This window comes from Oxyura jamaicensis, chromosome 1 (assembly GCF_011077185.1).
Source record: "Oxyura jamaicensis isolate SHBP4307 breed ruddy duck chromosome 1, BPBGC_Ojam_1.0, whole genome shotgun sequence".
NCBI lineage: Eukaryota > Metazoa > Chordata > Aves > Anseriformes > Anatidae > Oxyura > Oxyura jamaicensis.
The window spans coordinates 132,989,466-133,014,400 of NC_048893.1; the positions used below are offsets into that span (position 1 = coordinate 132,989,466).

The 24,935-nt window shown below is 39.5% G+C and overlaps 1 protein-coding gene across 2 annotated transcripts in view; it reads left to right on the forward strand.

The window, feature by feature from the left end:
- DHRSX (dehydrogenase/reductase X-linked) overlaps nt 1-20,847 on the forward strand; it is a 168,912-nt gene extending 148,065 nt beyond the window's left edge. For both annotated transcript variants that reach the window (XM_035313235.1, XM_035313302.1), the window contains one exon: nt 20,385-20,847. In XM_035313235.1, coding sequence (XP_035169126.1) covers nt 20,385-20,582 — 198 coding nt within the window. In that variant the 3' untranslated portion in view covers nt 20,583-20,847. The remainder of the gene's footprint in view (nt 1-20,384) is intronic.
- The last annotated feature ends 4,088 nt before the right edge of the window (nt 20,848-24,935 follow it).

Below are 24,935 nucleotides of genomic sequence, written 5' to 3' on the forward strand. Positions count from 1 at the left end.
GGAAAATGCAGTCTTCCGAAGTGTCTGCCACTTGTCACAAACTATCCTAAGATGATTAAAAATGTAGAGAGAGAAAAGCTGTCCTGTTGCTTTTGGAGCTTGGAGTGTTGAAAATAAAATTACACACTATGAGTATATTTTGACAAGTGGATCTACTCTGAAAATGAACATAAAAAAGGCACCGTGGGGCAGCATGTTTATATTTTCTGTCAGGGTTGTGCATTACTCAGGTGCAAAGGTTAATTTTATGACTGCCTAACCCATGAATGCAGCTTGGTCATTTCTCAGAGGGGTACTCAGTTATCACCACTCTCATGCATCATGACCATCAACAACTATTTAGGTCCCCATTTTCCATTGCATGTAAGTAGATGACTTCTGTAACGACTTTGGTACTTCATCAGTGGCTTTGCACAAGTGTTGCTGATCAGAAGCTGCTAAACAAGTAAATGATGCCCAAACCTAAAAGCATCCAGCTCTCTCTTTTTTTTTTTTTTTTGTGTGTGTGTGTGTGTGTGTGTTTGTGTGTGTGTGTACTATTGTAGCAAGGATTATCTGATCTGACTTTGCATCCTCTATATGGAGTACTGTCCTTATGTAAAGCATTTTACATGTCCGTTCCTGCTCCTTAAGGGTTTTCCTTGATTTGGGGCTGGCCTTTTATATTTCTTGCCTGGTTTAGGTTTGTGGCACATGTGTCCTATTTTATATGCCTATTTTATGGAGAAGTGGATTAAGACTGGCACAGATACACTAAACCCTAATCCCTTTAGAGGGCCTGCAGGTCTCCAGAGGCAGTAAGTACTTCAAATGTTTATAATGCTAGATTCAGCTGATGTTGCTTGAAATCCATTCAGGAAGCAGATCTGGAAGGCAGGAAGCAGGGATTTTTACACAGTCTTTTTTCTAAATATAATTGCACTGTTAATACTATTTTATATACATTCAGCACTTAGTACCTTGGCTGTATAACTTCTCCTGTGAGAGTTTCAAGCCACTCTGCACAGCCCTGGGTCAAAGTCAGATTGCTGGTGACTCATTTATTTCCAGCTTTTTAAAAAGTGATAAAATACAAAATGTGTTTGCTCTGACGTACCTGGATTTGTCGTCTCCAGGTCACTACACACCAGTTTACCTAGAGGAGCCAAGAGAATTGCAAAGCACCTCCAGTGCTCAGAAGCAGCAGTAGTACATGTGATTTACAATCTGTCCCATGCTCTTCCAGTTGGGAAAACGTTTGCAGCATTAGACTCACTGGGCTTTCCAGACATTGAGCAAGATGGTACCAGCACCACCATAAAAATAATGCAACTTTTGTGTGTTGATTTTAGTTCTACCCTGTAGCTCTGTGGAAGGTGGAAGCAACTGTGTTGTTAGTTGTTTTTTTTGTTTGTTTGTTTGTTTGCTTTTTGTGTGTGTGTGTGTTTGGTTTGTTTTGTTTCTTTCTTCCTGTTCATTTTTAAGTTACATCATGATGTCTATCAATAACCTTTAATCAAAATAAGCAGGAGTGAGGTTGCTTTTATTTTGTCATTTTGTCAAGATAAGACAGCACTATGAGGAGAGCAGAGGTATCCCAAGAGATCCTTGAAGTCCCCGCTTCCTTCAGACCTCCTTTTTTTTTGTTGTTGCTCTTTTGAATCCTTTAATCCTTTTTTTTTTTTTTTTAAAAAAAAAAAAACACTCAGATTTATCTATTTATCTCCTATGCTGAAGAGAAAAAGGGAATCCAGTATACGGGTCCATAAGTGAGGATTACTCAACAAATACTCATTTTGATTTTGAGGATGTTGAGTGCCCAGGAAATCTTTCTTTAGCAAAATTTTTGATGAAAGTGTGCCACTTCTTGCATTCTCCTCCACCTTTTTTACTGGCCTTTATAGACAGTAGCTCTTTGGGTTGCTTGCTGATGAACTGTGCTTCCAGCAGTGCTGCCTCTTAGGTACAGGAGAAAAGAGAATATGGGGCTATGGGTCAGACTGAAGAGCCTTCAATGAAAATGAGATCCTTGATTGTTCTGGTCAAGAAAGCTGTGAATGCTATTAAAAAATAAGTAACCCTATCTGAATTGAAAGTGGAGCTATAGAGATGGCATAGGTATCTTTACTCTGGGTTACTGCAAGCAACCAGGATTGAGGTAGGGTGTGACACATCTATGAGAGACTATGGCTTCCCCTTGTGCTTTCCTGACTGACTGGTTCTCATCTGAAGTACCCTTGAGACGACGAAGTCTGGGATGGCTTGTAGCCCTGCTGAAAGTCAGACGAGGTTTGTCCAAGTGGCAGCATCCACAGTAGACTATTGGGGGGGGTTGCATGCCAAGGATTTGCATTCCTTAAACAGCCAGAGCACAGAGTTTGGGTCAGGATTTTGTCTGAGGGGAAGAGAGAGGTATTCCTAATGTTCCTATTTTGTAATGGCAAGTCTGCCTCATCTGAACTGGTGTTTGCACTGCTACTTGCCCGATTTTTCTCATTGAAAAATTATACTGCATATTTTAAAATTTGAAGAAAAAAAAAAAAGAAGTCGACCTATTTTTAGTTTTTGTTGATTTCTTTGTAAACCTTGATATGGTAGTTTAGAGGCAAAGCTGGGTTCACGGGCTTGGGCATGTCCTTCAAATGCAAGCAAAAGACCTACTGCAAACTGCAGATCATGGATTCATTATGATAGCTAGAATGTGTTAAATTACTGAGTTAAATCTTTGCCCTCTGATTTGAACGGATGCCTTTAACAAAAAAAAATAAAAAATAAAATAAAAAGCTTTAAAAATAAATCCTTTGGATTATAACAAAAATTTGAACTGTCAAGAAAAAAATGGTGTGGTGAACTGAAACATAGGTCTCTTAAGCTGCCCTAAATTTAGCTGTGTTTCAGTAATCTCTCATTCACTTTTCATTGCTGTCAGCAGCCCACAGGGTTTCTCTTATATTTATGATGGAAATGTCTGAATATGAATCATGTCACAGATATGTATGTTTTTTGCCACTTCAAGGATTTAGTAAACAGTGCATAGTTTCTCTGGTAAAGAACACCTTACTTCTGGATAATTAGTACCAACAAGCACTTCATGCAAATGGCTTTCTTGCATTAAAAAACAAAAACAAAAACAAAAACATTATTTTCATGTATGGTACATAAAAGGTATTTTTGTTAACCAAGTGCATGTAACTTCATTGCTTGTCTTTCCATATTTTCATGGTCAGCATATAGGACTGGAAAACTGGCAGCTATTAACAGGCTTTAAGTATTTTCTTAGTACAGTTACATAATGCCTTCATCATAGGAAATAGATGTATCTAAAATCTGGGAGCCTGGGATACCTCTCATGTTTTGGAGTCCCTTTGCTAAAATCTTTGAAGATTATTGTCATGTTAATATATCAATTGCCTTCAAGTACAGAACCTTATAATGTACAAAACTATATTAATAAAACAATTTACTTTTTAGTCATATGCTAAACAAAAATGTAGCATATTGTAGCTTTGCAAGTTATACATATCCTATCATGCAGTTTGAAATAATATTCTTTCACTCCTAATTTCAGTCATCTTCAATTCCTAATATTTTTAGGAAATAGATATTAATTGCTTTAACAATATACAAAATGATGAATATTTTTTAAGACTGCAGAGTGTTTGCATTTGATCTGATGTTTATTGTTGTCAGGGTAGATTATGGATGAGAACCCCTGCAATTATCCTCTGGTTAACATACATTAGTACTGGAAGAAAGGACAGAGCTACGGTGCAGCTGGCAAGCAATCAGCTAACCTCCACTGCAAGCGTTTAAAGAAACTCTTCAGTGGAGCTTCTTAATGATAAAATATGTAGGGCTGGGCTTTCTGACAATGCATGGAACATGATCGATGATAGTAACCTTTTCTCAGAGTTAAACTGGAAACGTGGGGATGGGCACTGCAGTGTTCTCAGGCTCACAAGCTTTGGGATAGCAGCTTCCTTTCCTGTTCTTCACACCATAAATACATTTTTAAAGTTTATTTTTAAAGAATATAAATATATTCTGGGACATATTTTCACTCCCATTTCATTGAGCCTCCTTCACCCTTTATACTTTTGAAATAGTTACATTAGTACGTATTTAATGTAGAAGCAGTTACAAGAGGACAGAGAACTGTCTAGATTATATTTTCTCTTTTACTCAATAGCAAACTCTGCAAGTGTGAGCAACGCTGCGAAATATCTTTTGTCTTGTTTCTATTATTTTTCATACTTGCCTAAATAAAAGAAAAAAAAAAAAGAAAAAGAGTGAGCGTTTTTGAAATGAGTTAGCATTTTCAGAGATGAAGGTAAAGAGCATACCAACATTGGGAATCCATTTTTGCTTAGGGAAATATTTTCTGTAAGAATGTGTATGTCAGTGCTCTTTTCAAATTTCTTGTACTTTTTTTTTTTTTTTTTTTTCTCCTGTTGTGGTCATCTATGGATATTTGTAAATTCTTCATAATATTAATTTGGGCTAGATGAAGAATCCATCTCATTTTTCAAGAACCTAACTTGTTTTCTCCATTTTATTATATTAATGTTTAAAAATATTGATGTTTTCTTCTGGAATGTTGTTAGCAAGCTACGTAAAGTTGGTATGAATCATTAGTAAGCTACCCAAATCTGATTTCTATTTGCAGATGAGTACTTATCCCTTTGAAAAGTCTCTCCCTCAAATCAGATGCTGCTTGTAACTGTCGTCAGATGTTGGAGTAGCTCAGCGTGAAGTTGTTTATTCATTTTCAGAATAAAGACCAGACATTTGTTCTGGGGTATGCACAATAATTTGCAGTTAGAATCTAACATAAAAGTACAATATTTCAGGCTATAAACCAGCCCTGCCTCAAGATAACTGTGACTCAAAAAGTAGAATAATGTGAGAGAGGGAGGATATTGGAAAGCCACCTTCTCCCCTGCGCTGTGAATCTTGGGTGCTTATTTCTCTGTGTGAGGAATCGGCCTGAAATATTGTCCCTTGTGTAAACAGAGGAGAAGTTTGATTTGTCTGGGACTGGGTCTGGCTTTACACAGGCATGGCAATAAAAACCAGGCGAAAGGCTGTGACGAGAGGATGAGTCCAGTGGGGTTTCACCAGTTGGCTGTAGGAGCTGGTGCTACATCCATCTCCTCAGACCTCAGCAAGCACTGGGGCATCACCAGCTCCGTCCACTCTGTGCACTTCCAGTTACACTGAGCCGTAACACCCGTGCTTACTGAAAAACAAACCAGGGAGACTTTACACATTTGAAGTCCTGAAGGGATATTCCAGGCCTATGAGAGGTGAGGTCTTGATGATGTTGTGGATGGCAAATGTCTTAGGTAAGAGCTAACCTTTAATATATTCACAGTGGTGCAGGAAAGAATATGCTGGGACAAAGGAACAAAGGCAAATATTATTGTTTAATTAATATTAAGTAAGGTGCAGATTTCTTGTGGGCACTGATTCATGCGCTGCATGGTGTCAATAATTGTGAATTGCAGCCATTTTTTTCCTCAGAGTGGGGCATTATTTCTGAGGTAAAGTCATTGCCTATTGATTAGCTGTATAGTAATTTTCAAGCATCAATGGTTCAAATAAAAATAAGTAGCATTTGTTTTATAGTAGTGCATAAGCTCTGTACGTTGTTCATTAATAAATGAAGGATGTCTGTAGTTGTTTTTTAGGGGGTTATTCCACAGAACCTATTGACATTTTCAATAGCTGTAAGTCCCAGGATAAATGCAACAGTCTTTAAGGATGTTTTTGTTTTGTTTTGTTTTTGATGGAGGTTGTAAATGTTCTGCTCTCTGAGGACAGTGCTGCAGTCAGATGGACATATTTGTCACTACTTACTGTTAATGTAATTTCCTGTTTTTCCTACTATATGACTCTCCTTTTAATCTCACTGGTTGGTAGTATGTTCTTTTTTTTTGGCTAAATGATGAATCCTGAGATTCAGCAAGAAGAAAATAATTAAAACTATTTGTTTCACAGACTGTCAGCAACTATTAGGGATTAGACAAATATAAATTAAGTTCTCTCTGGGCGCCCGGGCGGGGGGGGGGGCCCCCCCCGAGCCATGTTACAGACTTTGCAAAGTTCACAAACAACTGTAATCCTCTTTTATTGAGCACACATTTAAAAGTAAAGGTCAGTTATGTTTTGGTCACTAAGGAGTTTGCACAACTGGTAAAAACCAAGCGTTTAGATTATTTTTATATAAAATGCGTGCTTGCTGATGGGGTATCTCATGCTTCTCAGTCACGGCTCCCTTGCTCAGGGACCGAAAACCAGTCACATCAGCTCACCAGAAGTTTGCAGAGAAAAAGCAGGCTTTCCAGCTCATCCCTCCAGCCACCGCAGCAGCTTGTGCACCCAGGGCAGGGCAGTGCATGCGGGCGGGATGCACCCTGCCACCAGCCCTGCTCACGCCGCCGTCCCGCAGCCCGCGCAGCAGCCGCGCAACGTGCCGCGGCGGGGGCTGTGTGCCAGGCTGTCGCGGGGCGCGAGGAAGGGGCAGGCGGAGAAATGGGTGGAAGTTTAGACTGCAGACGTGTTTTGCATACCACCCGGGAAGCGGAGCCCTAATCTCGACTGGAACAATTCAATTCCGCGGCGGAGCACGTATTAATTAACAATAGGCGGCTGCAGAGCTGTGCAGACTTGCAGGGGAAGAGCAGAATTTTAAGCGAGCCGCGGGAAGCGCAGGAGAGGGCTGGGGCAGGGCTGCCCGAGCCTCTGCTCAGACCTCAGCCTTTATTTCTGGGAGTTAAAAGCAGCTACTAGACCACAGCACAGCTCTGCATTAATTCAAATGGAAATTTTCCCGGAAAACAAGTTTCATAATCTGGAGCATCGCTGTTTGCGGCCCATCACCGTGCACGGCCAGGGATGGCTTATCGATTGGAATCACAAGGCAGAGGTGTGCGTATAGCAAAATGGCATTACCAAAGAGCAGAGTTCAGCACAAGCTCCCTAAACAAAGCAAATTACTTCAACACCAGATGAGTCCGTAGCATGTATTTATTGAACCACAAAACCTCACGGTGTTTGTTTCCCACTTTAAACAACTGCTCTAACCTTTTAGTCAGAAAGCCCGGTGAATATAAGCACAAGAGAAACTCTCCTGGGGCTCTTAATAAAATGAAAAGGTTAATTCTCAGTGTGTTATTTTGGCTATTGATAATTCTGCAAATGTAAAAGTCTCTGGGTTATTTTGTATAGTATCCCAGGCCATAAACTGCCCATGCCCTTAATCAGTCTGGTATCAAAACCTTAGTCCAAAACTGTCTGCAGAGACAGAGCTATCTGAAAATGAAAGAAATATGAAGATTTGCAGGAAGATTCTGTGGATTTTTAATATTCTTGCCATCCAAGGTTGGCAAGGTTTTTGTTTTTGTTTTTTAATAGCAGGCTGGGGGAAGACTTTAGATGTTGAAGGGATTACATGCATTTTTCCTTTCCAGTTTTTCATTCAGTTTTTCTCCTTCAGCTTGTGGTATTTGACCACAGGCTATGAATCTAATTTTTGGAACCTGAACCAATTCTTCCTGTGACATGAGCCACACATAAGGTTTAGTCCCTGACAGAGGACTCGGGTAAACCTTATCTCCTGTATGTAAACACTTCAGTTCTTCTATGATGTTCTTCATCTGGCAAAAGGAACAGGAACATGGGAAGGACTGTTTGTGTTAGCAAATCTAGTCCTAGCCTTTCCAGGGGAGACATTTTTCACAAATTAGTGGCTCCATCTGCTACGTTAATGAAGATTTAAAAAACACCTTGGAAATAAATATGGATATTAAAAATAACAACTTAAGTGGATAGTAAAATTCTGTTTTAGCACTTTTTAGTACATTCCACTTCCCAGCTTTCCTTTATTTGTTCCATTGGCAAGAACCGCCTTTTTTTTTTTTTTTTAATTTTTTTTTTTTTCTTCTTCTCTCTTCCCTTTTGTAAATTAATACAAAAGCTCCCCAGGCTAACAGCTCCCTCTGTAACACAAGTACCAACCTTCCCTTCTTTCAGATTTTTTGGCTGATTAAATGTGATGGATTTAAACTCACAAGGAATTGTGTTCAAGATGGAAGTTTTCTGCTTCCATTTCAGACCTTAGGAAGCATTTGGATAGCTGAGAGTTTGCATTTGCTCTGTCTATAATGAGCTCTATAGTAAAGATACGATGCCTCAGATCTTGTCTGACATAATTTTAGAAACATGACTAATCTCACCGAAACCAATGGCACTGTTTGCATGTCTAAAGTTATACATGTTCTTTTGGTCTCTTCTCAGTTTAAGCCATCAGTAGGTTCCTTGGCATACTGTAAGGAGCCTCAGGGTGCATTGATTTAAACAAAGCCATTTACAGAGCTTAAACCCACTTTCAGTCACACACAACAAAAGGTTTGATTTGAATAATCAGATTCAGTCTTTCCTTGCATTTGCTTTTTTAGTTATTTTGTTAAAAGCAGGTTGATTCTGGTGGGTTAGCAAGCATCTAGATATGTTGATTTGCAACTGAATATAGCCTTTGCCTTTAAATTTAGTGCTTCTCTTGGGCAACCGAGAGGATAAGCTACATAGACATCTCCATAATTGTATGGCTTCAAAATATATCTGTGATTTCATGCATCCTGTTCTGATAGAAAATGGAAAATGGTTGTTTTGTTTATGAGATGACTAATGCTTTACATTTTTACAAGCTGCTTTCAGGTGAAAGATGAGTGCAATTAAAATGAAATGAACTGTCATTTTTTAAAGGATTTTATTACTTAAAGAGAAGTACTTTGAACTTATTGGACACATTTTTTCATCAAAACAGAGGATGTATAATCTGTAATTATTGACTGATTCTGTTTACTGTATCTGTCAGAAAGATTGGATTAGAAAAACTGTTCCACTCTCACGTATTTGCATTCCTTTACTCAACTGTAGAATGTAAATCTACTCTTCTTGTTTTCCATCTTTGGAATATATCACTCAGCACAGACATAAAATAACCCCCTTGATGATATATTTTTTCAATTTATTGTTCCAGGTTAAATGCTGAAGTTGCCAGGAACTAAAATTATAGGAAATATCAATTTGCAGAGTAAGATTCCTTCCCTCCTCACTACTTTTCTCTTCCAGTCCATTTCTTTTCTACTTTTCAGCTTGGGAACTATTGTAAAACTATCATTTAAACATGCTAGCTATTCTGAAAACAGAAACTCACACCAGTCAGGGCATGGACAGTGCTATTTGAAGATCTGCTTGAAGCTTCTTCCAGCAAGCCAGGAGTGATGTCTCTCTGCACAGGAGCTCTGCTGGGTGCACAGCTCTGCTGCCTCCGTGGCCCCAGATGCACAGCTCCAACATGCAGACCCTTCACTCCCCTTCCTCCAAAAGACAGGGAGAGAAAATACGATAAAAAAAGGCTCACGGGTTGAGATGAGGACAGGGATACCACTCACCAATTGCCATCATGAGTTAAATAGACTCAGCATAGTGAGATTAATGTAATTTATTGCCTATTACCAACGGACTAGAACAGTGAGAAACTAAAAGCAAACTAAAAACACCTTCCTCTGATCCACCCTTTTTCACCTCTTTTCCCTGAGTGGTGCAGGGCAATGGGGAATGGGGGCTGTGGTCAGTTCCTAACACTTCGTCTCCTCCTCTCCTTCACAGTCAGCGTGGGGTCCCTCCCACGGGATGCCGTCCTTCCCAAACTGAGCCTGCGGGGGCTGCCCACAGGCAGCAGCTCTTCAAGAACTGCTCCCACACGGCTCCGTACCACGGGGTCCATCCCCCAGCAGCAAACTGCTCCAGCACGGGTCCCCCACGGGTGGGCGGCAGCTCCCCCCAGACCCCTGCTCCTGCGTGGGCTCCTCTCCACGGGCTGCAGCTCCGGCCCGGGGCCTGCTCCTGCGGGGGCTCTCCATGGGCCGCAGCCTCCTCCAGGCCACATCCACCTGCTCCACCAGGGGCTCCTCCACGGGCTGCAGCGTGGAGATCTGCTCCATGTGGGACCCATGGGCTGCAGGGGGACAGCCTGCTCCACCAGGGGCCTCTCCACAGGCCGCAGGGGAACTGCTGCTGCCTGCCTGGAGCACTTCCTGCCCTCCTGCTGCACTGACCTGGGGGGCTGCAGGGCTGCTTCTCACTCTTTTCTCCCAGCTGCTTTTTGTTCCCCGGCAGTTTTCCCACTTTCTTAAATCTGCTCTCCCAGAGGCCCACCCAGCATCACTCCCTGTCTCAGCTCTGGCCAGCAGCAGGTCCCTTTTGGAGCTGACTGGAGCTGGCTCTGATCTGACATAGGGCAGCTGCTGGGCTCTGCTCACAGAGGCCACCCTGAAGCCCCTCTGCTCCTGAAACCTGGCCACATAAGCCCAGAACAGCCTTGCGGGACGTACTGCATTGTGACACAAATGTGAGAATTTGGGCTGAAGTCTATTTTTGCTTTCATTTGTGCAATTTTCCCAGGTATTTTTTCTTCATCTTGCACGCTATTGATGCAACCTGTAGTCACTTCGGATCAGTCTGTGCACTTTGCCTTTTCTGGTCCCCATCTTTGCTAGCACAAGCACCAGGCCTGCCTGATTCATGCCTGTGACAACTTCTGGAGAAGTGTCCTCCACTGGGAGGAAAGGATTTTCACCCTCTCACCGCAGCTGTGGGGCACCAGCAGGAGCCCTGTGAGACCCCTGCCCTACCTCCCCCTGTAACCAGGCTGCTGCAGTCAGACTGGGTGCAGCACTCTTCTGTACCACTTCCACAGAGAAGAGCCCGTGATATGTCTGCCAGCCTGTGTAGTTTGGGGTTATCTCATTTGTCTGGGCTCTGTACGGTCTTACACTTTTTGATCTCGTCGTAGCTTGTAAAGGTACTCTATACTGTGGTTATCTTCTAAGTATTCAGGAGTTCCACTCCTGTCCAGAGTGCTCGTAAGCATTAAAAACAAACAAACAAACAAAACAGTCCTGATAAAACACTTGTGAAGTTGGTGATAGGTGTCAGCTTCCATTTCCATAGAAGGGGAAATGATATACAGTCAGAGTGACTGCTAGTGCAATGTTAAACAGCAAGTAAAAGGTTAAAGATAATGATCAGGCCTTACAAGTCAGAAGTTGCCATATCTTATGTGTAAAGCCCTTGTTTACTTTGCATGAGCCTGCAGGTAAGAAAATAAATTCTGGGGGATGTATGGGCACTCAGGACCATCATCTTCAGCATCTGAAGCCTTGCTATGTCTCCCAGTGTCTGTGTCTGGTAACAAGGCAGCTACCATTTCAAATGCAAATACTTCTGTGTGCTTTTCTATGTTGTTTCCCCAGAGTTGGCATCATTTGAAAGAATTCAGCAAACTAAAGATGACCCATGTACTGATATGAGATAATGCTTTAGAGAATGAAAGCTCTAAAGCTTTCATGGTTGTTTGTTGTTTTAAGTCCTCCTTAATTTTGATCCATTTACATTTTGATTCGTATTCAAGTTGTGTTTTCAAGTAAAAGAAATCGGTTACATGTTATTAAACGAGGCAGATGTTCCAGCCACTACCTAGCAAAGAGGTTGCCTCTGTACAAGCTTTGTTGGAGGGGGGAGCAGTCTTACACTCTAATTTATATTTCTTGGGTAGTAGTAGTTCAAAACTCAGCAGAATTAAAGCCTTGCATAGCTAATAAAAATAACAAGATGGTTCTTTAGCATATTTCTAGCATGAATACTAAGCTGTAATTAAGTATTCTTACTTAATGATAGATCAGTCTACATCTAGGAATGAAGAAGATTATTTTGAATTGCTCACATGATACTGTAATTATGGCCATAGAAGTGGTGGTAAACAGAGAAATTGTGTGTTTTCCTTTATAACCACAGAGAAGGAATAACAGCCTCGTGCACAAAGTATCAGGATTGGGATTTAGAAGGCCAGCTGTCTTACTTCATCTCTTCTTCTGGCCAATAAATCACTTTGCCTCTCTGCGAAGAGAGTTAATATAGAAAGTGCCAGATTATGTGAAGGTACCCAGGACAATTCTGAGCAATTTAAGTCGGGCATCCTAATTAGAAGGTAGCTCCTGGACATCACCTGCCTTCCAGACAGACTGCCACGCTCCCAGAAGCGGCTTCAGCATTTTGTGAAGTCTGTGTACTCTCTTGGCTTTTTCCTCCTGTTGTTGCCTGCCTTTATTTAGACCTAGACTGAAAATTCTTCCAGCAAGTGGCTGTCTCTGACTGTATGTTCATACAATGCCTGGGGCAACAGGGTCCTATCTGTCAAACTTTGCTTACTATTACAGAGCTGAGTGAAGTAACAAGTGTAATGTAACTTGAGTAGCTGCAGTGATATCTCAGTTCTGACTTTGAAGACCTTGCTGTCTGCTGCAAAGCAAGCTTAGGAATTAACATGCAGGCAAAGTAAACTTCCTCAATGCGCTTGACAAAACGAACAAAGGATTCAGTTATGATTAATGACTTTGACCTGAAGCTTCAACTCCCTGCTCAAATGCAGTCATGTAAAGTTGAGTACTTGCTTCTGTTTGAAAAGTGCCTAAAACTAAACATTATTTGTCTAGTCCTTCATTTCAGCAGCTTAGAAAGTGCAAAGTATGAATCAAAAAACACTCCCACTCAAATCACTGGGGTTATGTAGCACTTCTAAGTGCGTGAGATTCAGTTTGAAATTAAGATGTAAATTTATTTTTGTGCATTTAGACATCTGCAAGTGAATTCAGCATTGAAGCTGACATTTGAAGCCAATGGAGATTTCTTCAATGGGGCCCAGAAAGCTGGCCAGCCAACAGGGGTTTCGTTCAGCTGCCTGATAACATAAGCATCTGATGCTATTTGAGATGACACATGAGGTCCTGCTCAGACTGGAGCAGCTGCTTTGGAAGGGGCAGGCTCAGAGCTGTAGCTGCTGCTGTCCTTGGTGAACCTTTGCTCATGTTTTGAGTCTGACAGAAGAGCCATCCTAGGGCTTCAGAGTCGAGCTGCTTGGCAATTTTCCAGCAAAAGAGATTTCTCAGAAAGTATCGCCCTGACACAAAAACAAAATGATACCTCCCACCAACGCTTTCATCAGAAGATTTGTTGGAAATCAGGCTCTGAAGCCTGCATGCCTGCCTGCTCCTTGGGCTCCCTGAGCAAAAGGCTGACCCCAGCAGTCTGCTGGGGATGTTTTCTTCCGTGGGCTACTTTGTCTTCAGGCTTCTCAGCCATCTACGTAAGAGCTGATGTGAAGATGAGCCAGGCCTTGCCAGGATCTCTGTGTACCTGGATTTTTTTTGGAAATGTCTTTCCAGGAAATTTGGTTTCAATAGGAAAGGAATGAGATATTCAGGATTTGATACCCGTTGTGTCTGTTTGCCAGCTATCTCGGCTTCTGTTCTGTACAGCATCTTCTGCTAGGACACTTAGGGAAAACCTTCTCTCTTTCCCCGAATAGTCGTGAATGATTTATGTTATAGAAGCTCTTTTCCTTCAACATTTTGATTTTATTTTATTTTTAGGTTTGAAAATTGCATTGTGTCCTTAATTCAACAATGTTTCACCTTTTATTATATATCAGTATCTTTGATTAAAAGATGGTTACTATATAGCCACAACATTGTCAGGAGAAAGGCTTCACATTTTAACTCTGCCATTTCTGTTTGCAGTTGCTGTCTCTTTTAAATCTGAAATTTAAAGAATTTTATTATGGAGTGAAGAGTGAATTTATTAAAGAATTCTCTTTGCTGCAAGTTAGGGGTTGAAGAGAAATTAATTTGATGGTGCTGACTGGGTCTCCAAGGAGAGCTGGATATTCAATAAAACATCTCTATCTCTTTTTGGTCTATAATCAAGGCAGAGATTAGATAGAAAGGGAATAATAGAGAGCTATGCAGGAAAGAATAGGAAGAGAGATAGAGCACAGATGGAAACCAGGACATTTTAGTGACGGCAGAGATCTCTCCAAAGCTGTGCTGCAGACCTCTCTGGCAGCATTGATTTCCTGGGGATCTGACAGTTGATCCTGGCCACAGGTGTTATCAGGACTTACATTCACCTGCTACAGCATTATTTATCAAAGGTTGCTGGACGCATCCTTACACCATAATGGTTTACATCCTAGCCTTTTTTTTTTTTTTTTTTTTTTCAGTATTTAGTGTTTCAACTGATTAATTTTTAGCTAATCACTTTTTGGCTTAATTTTTCAAAGTGATGATCACTTTTAGGAGGTGTAGACACTGCAGGAGTTACAAAACAAGTGTTGAGAGCACTTAGCCCGTGCATTCAGCAGGAGCCTGTGACAGTAGAGCAGCTGTTGTTATTTCACCCTTGAGTCCTGCATCCTTAAGTAACCTGTTCTTGAAATGTTTTGGTAGTTCACAGATCATAGTAATCAGTGCTTCCTGGAACACAAGTAATTTGTTTCTCACAAGTTTGTTTGCTTTAATATTAATGGGGACACAATCCCAGCTTCTCCATTTCTGACAGTTTTCAAACTATTTCATGTTGCGGTGGCTTCGTGTTTGCCTTCATTTGTAAGAGTCAAACGGTGCATTAAGGGTGACTGGGGCTCACCTCTCAATTAACTGCCAGCAAGTAAATAAAAGACTTTTCTAAACCAAGTAACAGTAATTTCGTGATCTCATTCCTGTTGTTAAGCTCCACTGTGCATATGTGCAGTACTGCTCAGAGATCCCAGATGATCTTTCTGGTGAGGTATATATTCTATTTTTCATTCCAGAGGCAAGTCAGCAAAATACTAACATTTGCAAAACATCATCAGAGTAATGTTGAGAAAAGTAAAGGAACCTTGGCTAAAGTGCCCAAGTATTCAGGCCCCAAAGATGACTTATTTAGCTTTTTCTGTGTCTTCATAGCTCAAATCTGGGAAATGTGTTACTATCTGGAGACACATCTTCTTGTTACCCAATCCAGGAATGGTCTGATGGAAGGAAGATCACCTATTTAAAAAGAGAGGCCACAGAGCAGACACTCTGAAGCTCCCTGCAAAAGCACTGAACGTCCTTTTAGCTCATCAACCCACAAGTAGATTTTCCATATTAACTGAAAACTGCATGATGTGGGTACAAAGAGACAGGACCGCTAGTATAAAACCATTGTGGATGAATGTCTCCTCATTAACCTACTTAATATTGCTTCTGAGGGGTATTCCACCAATTCTTAATATATTCTCCATCACTAACTGTATGGATAAAAGTGTTTCAATATGTTTTTCCTCAGCATTAAGTCATTTTCCAGCATGCCAGGCAGTCCTGGGTGCACATCTGCTCATTTGGCCCATCATTCCTGTCCCTCAAAATGCAACTGCAATGTCAGTCCCTCAATTTACCAGCTGTGTCCTGCACTCCATTCTCTTTGTTCAGCCCTCTCAGCTACCACCTCTCTTGATGGCAGCGTCCTGAAGTCATTAAATATGATCCAAATACCATCAGATGATCAAGATGAGGGAGCACTGGGTGAAGCTATTCCAGAGTAATAGTCCTACTCTTTCTGATATCAAGTGTCGTATCACTACTGCTTTTTGTCATATAACTCTATCAACCAATGCAATTTGAGGTATATCAATGCCATCCATTCAAACTATTCATCGTTGTGTTTAAGGCACATACCAATGCTCTCATTATTTGTTGGTAGCCACTGAAAAATGCTACTGGGAAAGTGGATGGGTTTCAGAAAAGGAATCATAGGAGCTTTTAAGCTTTGTTTCCTGTCCAGTTTCCCGTGGTTATCAAAGTCTGTACCATGCAGCCTGGAGCCCTGTAGTGGTACGGTCTGCCCAGAACTCTGAGCTATGAATCAGATGGAGGCAGAACTGGATGAGTACAGGGACAGTGCACAGCCATCACGTATAACTGGTGCAGACATGACTTCCAAAGAGTTAAGCTCTTGTGTCTGTTGTAGACAAATGAAATGGATGTGACATTTCATGGCTATACGGCTTTAGGGGCTGACCATCATCGGCTAACACATTTTGCAAGCATTAGCACCTAGTATTGACAAGATTATATGTCACTTAAGAATGTATTAATCAAAATGTGTTAACTGGCTAGTCTTAAATAAATAAATAATAACATAAACCATCTTAGTATATGTCCCAGTTTTGCACAGAACAGAATATTCCATTTGATGCTGAGAGAAAATTATTCTATACTGATGATTTACACTTAGCATCTTTTTTTTTTTTTTTTTTTTTTTTTTTTTTAAAAGGAATAACAAAGGTTCTTTAAAACAACACCATCTTTGTTGGGCATAAATAGTGCCAAAATGATGTCATTTTTTTGTTTATAGACTCCCTTTTGCTTAAGTGAGCTGGTCACAAGCTATCTTTGATCAATACTGTAACAAACAAAATCATGCAAAAAATGTTAAGCACAAATCAGTTCTATTTGGATAAGGGAAAAAAATAAATTACAGTTGTGTAGATATTAATGTAATAAGAAATTGTAAACAAAGTTCCAGTTTAAAAAATTTTATCACAAGTTGGTAACTGAAGGCTGAGGAAGCATTGTGCAATTTATAGGAATCCCTTTTGTTCTAGGACAAGTCCAGCCAAATCATAACTGCTGTTATTGATCCTTTATGAACTGTATATTATTCTGTTATTTTTATTTTTTATTTTTTTTCCTAATTCTGGCAAAGTGTATAGTATCCCCTGTGATTGGAATGGTACTTGTTATTACTGCCTGTCTGCCTGCAGCTTTTGGTAATACCTCAGAGTCACAAAGATGGTAACTCCTTCCTGTTTGTATATATCATGGCAAACATCCTGGGTTTTATAGATCATAGTATTCAACGAGTAGCTGGCACTTTCTCTGGCCTGCCCTCAGATACTCTCCTTCCTAGAAGGCATCTAAGGATGGATTATATATGTTTCTTTGGCACTAGTCTCTTGCTTGTGGCCATTTTATTTTCTAAGGGCTTTTTGGTTCCTCCTCATCTTTTGATGAGATATCACATGGTAAAAGAAGAGCTGTGGGACTGCCAGGAGTGTTGGCAACCAGGAATGGGGCTGTCACTGCTGGAACAATTCATCTTGTTCATCTGTCTGGATAATCATGAATTGCTCCAGTGTTTGCAACTTGCTCCCACCTTCTTCCTTCCCAAGAGTTCCTCAGGCAGCCGCAAAGAGGCATGATGTGTGCACGTGCCTGTGTGTCTGTGCATGTTGCTGTTGGTCTATGGTTGTGTACTAGATCTAGCACTTTGGGAAAGAGTCTTGACTGCACATAGGCAGGTGGATGTAGTGTGCTTTCATGTAGGTATGGACATGATCCAGAGGTGGAATTACAACATGCGCACCCTTCCAGCCTCTGAAAACAGACAGTTCATCCACCCATCCAGAAGGCCAGGGCACTCCTGGTGTAGGGTTTCCTTTTTATCTTCATTAAAACATGAAACATGCCAAAACAATGAAGAGATTCTCTACTAAGGAAATATTAATGCTTTCAGTATTAATTAAGCACTCAGAAAATGGGACAAGACAATTAATTAATCACACATATGCAATTCTGTTCCCCTTTGCACTGGAAAAAATGTTTTCCTTTAACTTAAATTAGTGTACACTAATTGCTTGATATATTGTAGTATATTGTCCCTTATGTGTTAAGATAATTGCTGTGAGCAACAGCTGGTAGAAGGTTCCCAGCACGGTACCTGAGAATCCTGTAAATGGGAAGTTTGTGCTGAACCTAATATTCAGCATACTGGATATGGTACATGGGATGAAAATGAAGTTTAATCTCATGGAAAACTACACAAGCAGACGTTAATGGATTGTGATGATGTCACCATGCTTATAAGACTGATCACAGTGTGGCCATTTAAGCACATTTATTATCATCTGAGCCTGCTCTATCTTTTTGTTATATTGAAGAATAAGAAACAATTTGCTGTATAAAATGATTTGGTAAAGATCTACTGGAGCTGCATGAGTAAAACCAACAACTGACTTTCAACTCAAAGATAGTCTTTATTTAACACATTTGATATTGTTTTGACTAGATCCCCTTCTGGTGGGGAACTTACCTGACATATCATCCAAAAACAGAAGTCTCGATATATTCTGAATAACTTGGGAGACCCTTCCCATCGAATTAGCAAAGGCACGTGGTATTTCTGATGCTGTGTGAAGATGCATACAGACCAGTCTCTGAGACTGTAGAGACTCTGCTCATAAGACCACAATCTCAGAAATTCTGCCTACAGACATTAACTTTTGTTGTTGTTGTTGTTGTTTTTAAAGCATTTTAGTTATGAACTTTTGTCATTAAGATTTGCGAGTCATTGACATTGACATTTATACTTGTTTGTGCTGGAGAGCTGTTGAACTCAGGAACATAATGTCCAGTGAACCATCATATGAAGTAATGGTTTATCCGTGTCACTAGATTTTTAATTAAAGCATAGCAGTACATTAAAAACTTTTGGCTTTTCTCTGTCATCCAGAATAAGTAGTATAAAATATGGATGCTTGTATTCACAATTACTCTTCTACTTTACAGCATTAAGATATTTTATATCTGATCATAACTGATCATGATAGTAGCCACTATATGAGCATGTTTTAGTCAACACAGAAGCTGTGTTTTTGAGTCATCCTGATCCTACAAAGAACTGTGCATGAGTATAATTTCATGTTGTTTAAATAATCTACTGGATGTGAATAACACTATTTTCCATATGATAAAAAAGGGTGAAGTAGTAGTAGTATAGTACTAAGAGGTAAAAAAGCACTTTGTAAGCGTTGAGCTCTTCTAGATGGTATTTCACAAAATAGACATCTTCTTAAAAAAATACTCCAGAAGTAGTTGGGCCTAGGTTTTAGTAAGATATTGACTGATATCCAACTGGGTCCATCAGAGAGTTAATTTATCATCTTATTTCATTAGATGATATTTAGAATAGGAAATGTTGTGTTTTGCAATAACTTACAGTAGAAACTAGCTCTTTTATGGCTACCGAATAAATGAATGGTGGTATTATGTTTCTTATTGATCTGTTGGCATCAATAGCTTTTCCTTCAGTTTAAACACCTTCGGAGAGGGAGTTAGTATGTAACCTGTGGCGCATGTATGTTGGGCATGGAAGTGCCTCAGCAGAGCAAGTTTCTTCTTCATCAGTTCACATTTTGGGTAATGGATCTGTGGTCATGCAAGGAATTTGTTTCCCTTGCAGATGCTGAGCATGCTCTTCACCAGCGACAGTGGGGGAGGTCTTGTGTTTGGGTGACATTGCCGTATTGTGTAATCACATATGGCTATTATATGGTTTTAAATGAGACTAAATGCCAGATGCGTCATCTAAACTAATGTTTACTAATAAGTTGTGTTATATTTAGTGTGCAGTGAGAAAAAAGACGAGCTATTTCTTTTTAAAATTATGTGAACCTTGTCACAAAAAGCTTCAAATGACTTAGAATTTTGTTTTGTTTTGTTTTTATTAGTCACTGAGTAACCTATTCAATACTGTCTCATTCATCAAGTGAGTTCTTCAGGGAAAGACATCCTGTCAGGTGTAGCAAAGCAATGAACAGCAACGGTACTGTTAATGACTCGTAGAATGATATTGCAGGGATTGTAAAATGACACCTTACTATCTAGCAGACATTGTTCATAATTATATCACTGACAAAGACAAACCATATCAAATGTTGTGTTGTAAATATGTCCTTTAATAAAATAAATGTCATTGTAATAAATTCGGTGATAGCTGTATGATCCTTCTGAATGGTAAATGGAAATCCTTTGCATATCTTCAGGATGAAAGGCAGTATCACTCTCAGCTATTCACTTACTAATTTTCATGTAGTACTCATGCTGTATCAAACATTATAGATCTTTCACCATTTTGCTTTAGGACACTCTGTAAAATGTAATTCTCTGGTTTACCTGCCTGCATGGATTGAGCTGCCGAATCTCAATTTGCTGTCGTCACTATCATGATTCTTTGCACATGTCCTATTGTTAAAATGAACACATTATGGATATAGCATAGCCTTCATCCTCCTTAGGCAGAATGCAGACCCCTTCAGTCTTGCAAAAAATGAATAATTATGCTGGGATTTTAATATTTCTGTTTGCTTTGGGGTTTATTAGCTCAGACTGTGCAAGCTCAATTATTTTATGTGCTCCTTCTGACTAGGTCTTGAAAAAATGGGTTAGAGTTTTCCATGTAACCGTTCTGTGGCTTTAAGCTATCTCAAAATAGTGCTGTGGTAAAAATGGACTGTACTCTGCCAATTGGGTAAGTGGCACTTTTATCGTTACTAACTTGAGGTTTGCATAAGGACCACAAGTGGGATGAAAAACTAGGGAAGCTGATTCTCATTGGTAGGGTCCTGTAGTGAAACTTTAGTCTTCCATTATATCTGTCTCTCATGAATTTGTGTTTTGTTGTTGTTGTTTCTGCAGACTCCAGAGGAAGGAGCCTCTACAAGCATCTATGCAGCAGTATCACCCGAGATGGAGGGAGCTGGTGGCTGCTACCTTTACAATGAGGAAAGGACAAAATCGGCTGACATAGCATATGATGAGGAGCTGCAGAGAAGGCTCTGGACAGAAAGCTGCAAGATGGTTGGGATTTCTGATGAATCCAGCAGAGTTCCCTAGAAGAAGCCATTTCCAGCTGGGTAAATGAAATGTATTGACAAACATCTTAGGTGAATTCTTGCAGCATCAGTCATCATCCTGGAAATCACTGTTCAATCCCAAAGGCAAACATGAACAGCTTTGTTCTTCACTTGAACCCCTAGTCTGCTAGGGTGTGGGGGGAATATTCCCACAGAGAGATGTATGTGGTTGGTTTTAAATCTAACCATCAGTTTTGTAAATCATGATGTTTCAGTCTGTGATTAAAATACAATCTTTAACCTTGTGCAGAGTTGAGTTTTCATTTTTTGTTCAACAAGAAAAGACTTTCCCTGGTGAGCATGGTGTGTCTGTTGAACGTAAGCTACTTTTGTACATTTTTTTGAGCTTTTTTAGTCAGTTTTAAAAGTTGCAGCATCTTTCCTTAAGCTTCATTAATCTTTAAGACACTTTATACTGAATGTCAGCTCATTCTAATTCAAACATTTGGCATTCATGATAATTATGTTGTTTCTATCATCATGTTAGTTTTGTATGTCAAAGTTTATTCAGAGGTTTTAAGTAAAGATGAGGACCAAAAAATGTAAATAAATAAGGTCTTCAGATGGGATATGGAATTCAAATGTTTTCATTTGGAGGGGGGTTAAAGGAGAGCCTTAAGAATGAGGAAGGAATCAGATGCAAAAATTGCAGCACTGGTTTTGGCAGAGAATGCAGTTAGCCTGCTGTATCAGCTGTGGGCATGGAGTACTTGTTGCCTTTTCTCTTGAACCTGTGTAAACTTGTGTCTGCAATGTCTTGCATTTTCTTTGGCAAGGAGATTCACTTATCTACCAGCTGTTACATGAAGAGTCACCTCCTTTGGTTGTTTTTGAGCCTGGTTCATAGGAGTTTCAAGACTAGCGTTGGTGGTTTGGAAGAGACAATAAACAGTTGGTGCTCTCCACCTTTTCCACATTGCTAAGGGTTTTGGAGTTGGAAACTTTCAACATGAACCTTTAAACTTTTTTTTTTTTTTTTTTTTTTTTTTTTCTTCCATGTTGAAGAGTAGTCCCTGCCTACTTACTTACACGGAAGCATCAGGATATCTTCTATTTTGTTATGTATTTATTTCTCTCCTAAGAATTTCTAACAGCTGATTTCAAATGTGGAGTCTGTGATTAGGGAGTCTAAACTCTTGCTATTAATGGAGTAAGCTCTAGCCTACTGTCATGTCATTAATTTTATATATTGTCTGAAAAAGAAGAATAATTCTATAAATGCCATTGTATTTTTTTTCTCCAAGATATACAGAGTGAAGGAGAGCTACAGGTGGATGTAAAGCATATATTTACTTTGGGGGATTAGAAATCACTGCATGACAGGACTGAGTGTAAACATACTGTTGTGCTCTAATTTGCAGCAGACTAGAAACAGCATGAATGTGTTCCTATGCACTGAACCCCAGACTAATATCCCTTTTGGGCTTTTTTAGCTCAAACCTGGTGCTTCACTGACCATTTCTCCAGCCTTTGGTTCAGAGAGAGATCACATCTAACTGAAAGAAAGCATATTGACATGTCCATAGAATAGCAAGGAGATGCCAATAAAGAAAGCAGTATGAACAACGAAAAGCAGATGAGGACAAAAATAATAAAAAATCTGAAGGAGAGCATATTTCCCCTCTGAATTAAGTCATGCATGATTTATTCCTAGCTCCTTAGAGTTAGTATATACAAGGGTTAGCAGCAGGAAATTTATCACTCAGTCACTATAGCACTTTCTCTGTATGACTGGCTGACTTTTTTTGGTAACTGAATGTAGTGCTTGTGAAATGTGCCAGACTGACACTCTGGGAACTAAATTCCTCTGTTTATTCACGGATCATGCACCGGATGCTGTAAGCCTGCTAGACAGCCAACATTTTGATGTTGCCATAGCATTTGCACAGAACATCATTGCTGCTAGAAGTATGTCCAGGATTACTCAAATTAGATGGAACCAAATTACCTTCAGGTTTAACTCTGTCAAAGCTACACGACATTTGTACAACCACTTTCAAGTAGCAAAAGGAGTGGTAAAACAGCAAACACTAAAGAGAGCTAGTCACTCTTTCAGTGTAATGTGAATCACTTAGTGGTCTCAGTCCTGTGAAATCTGTGTTGACAACACTGAAAACATGGTTTGTGAGAACCAAGAACACAGATCGTGCCTGCATGAGGGAAAAACATATCCTAAAGCCAGGGATTTTGAGAATGGTGTAATACCATGAAGATGTAGTTGAGCTAGTTGTAAAAGTGTTATCTCAGGAACTAAAAGCAGTAAGCTGTGTCAACTCTGCACTATCATATAAGCATCCGAGCTTGTCTTGAGCACTCACTTGTGATACAGTTGTAAACATTCAACTTAATCTTTAGCCTACCTATTTAGGAATATATGTATATATATGATATATATATGGTATATATCATGTAGAAGATACCCATATCTCAAAAAGATACCCAAAATCTATAGTCTGGTTCAGATCTGAGATCAAGAGAGTCATCAGCAAATGGTTACTGTGGCTTGATCTTATTGCCATTGACGAGGGAGGAAAAACATTTCAAACCACTATATTATTATTTTGTTAAGGAAAAAAAAGTATTTTTCAGCTCACGCAAATAAGAAAACCTTACTCTTAGGAAAAACACACAAACAAACAACTATGTCTTTGAAGGATAGTTCAAGTAAATCTTGTAGATTTACTTCAGTTAATATAGTTATTTTGGAATAGTTATGCTATTTAAGCAATATTATTTAAACAGTGAAGTTGCATAGGAAATAATGTGCTGACAAAGTGACCTAAGTTTCTTAAGAGAAATGTTAACTTTTACATTAATTAACTAGCTCCTTTGTAAACTAATTAATTATGTACTGGAGAAACGAATTATGTACTGGAAAACTAAGTGCTGTTATTCACACATAATGAAATAATCAAATCCTTTCTTCAAATTCAAAATTGATTAAAGCCCTAAATGTGGAACTTCTAGCTGCACTTCCACAATGTACATATTTAAATTTTATTGTTCTTCTTCTTCTTCTTCTTTTTTGCATAACTATCAATTAATTTGGTACACAACCAGAAGTAGTTTACGATAGAAAAATAACTTAATTATTTGACCTCAAGATTATTACTGCATTTTCCAAGTACACAATAATGTCGGTCCTAAATATAACAATACACGGCAGGTATTTAAATCCTCATCCTAAATAAGCTATCCTCATGCAAACTTTCACTCTTGTACAATTCTGGCTTAGACTATCCTTCCTTGCTCATTACATGGCATGGTTTATGCTTCAGTCGCCACCATAGAAAGGTAAAATCAGATTCCAGTGAAATTAACATGAAATCTGTTACAGATAAGATAGAAACATATATCTGAGATTCCTGATACATGATTTGAAGGGGGTAAAGGCTCAGGGCACTGACCAATCTGCAATAACTGAAGAGATCACTGCAAAATGTGAAGTGTATTGCACAACACCAGTTCAGGCGGGACAGATAAGTCATTTTATGAATAACTTTGTGAAGTTAATTTTAATTCCTTTTTAAAACAAAAATGTGTTTCAGCAATACATTGCAGTAATGATAAATCTGGTCAGGGGCATCTGGGATACCACAGGAGATAAAGTATGTAGAGATAAACTATCTAGGTTCCAAAAATATGTAGAAGTTCCAGTTTGTATTTTGAATATTATCCATACAAGCATGTCTATTTGAGGGCTACCACAAATTATAATCCATGTCACTTGCAAGGTCTTTTAAATAAAAAGTGCTGATGAGTAAATATCAGATTTTTGGATTTGGGACAGAGTAGTGAAACAATTTCAATGTGATGCGCATGCAGAGCTGAAAGGTGTAGTCACTGTTGGTTTTAAAGTGTCCCTGAAAACGTCAGTATGGAAGTCACAAAAAGCAGAATCCTCTGGCTATTGAGAGAGTAGCAGGCTTGGGATTTAGCAAATTCCTTTTAGCTTCCCTGCAAAGTTGGCTTGAGCACTGCCAAGAGGAAAACACATGAACAGTCAAGAATGCTGTTTCCAGATGTATGTAGTTGTTAGCTTCCATATTGCACCCATCAACACTTGTTAGCATCTCTCCTTTTGGAAATGGACCAAGGCCAAGAATTCCTTTCACCAAGAGTGATAAAAGAGCAACCAAGAGTCATAAAAGAGTCAAAAGATAGCAATGGCCTGTATGTATTTTGACAAACACTGTGTAGACTGAAACCAGTCACCTTAAAGGGAAATACTACTTAATCCCAGGTGGAAGGATGGAAGGACGGACGGACGGACGGACGGAAAGAAGGAAGGAAGGAAGGAAGGAAGGAAGGAAGGAAGGAAGGAAGGAAGGAA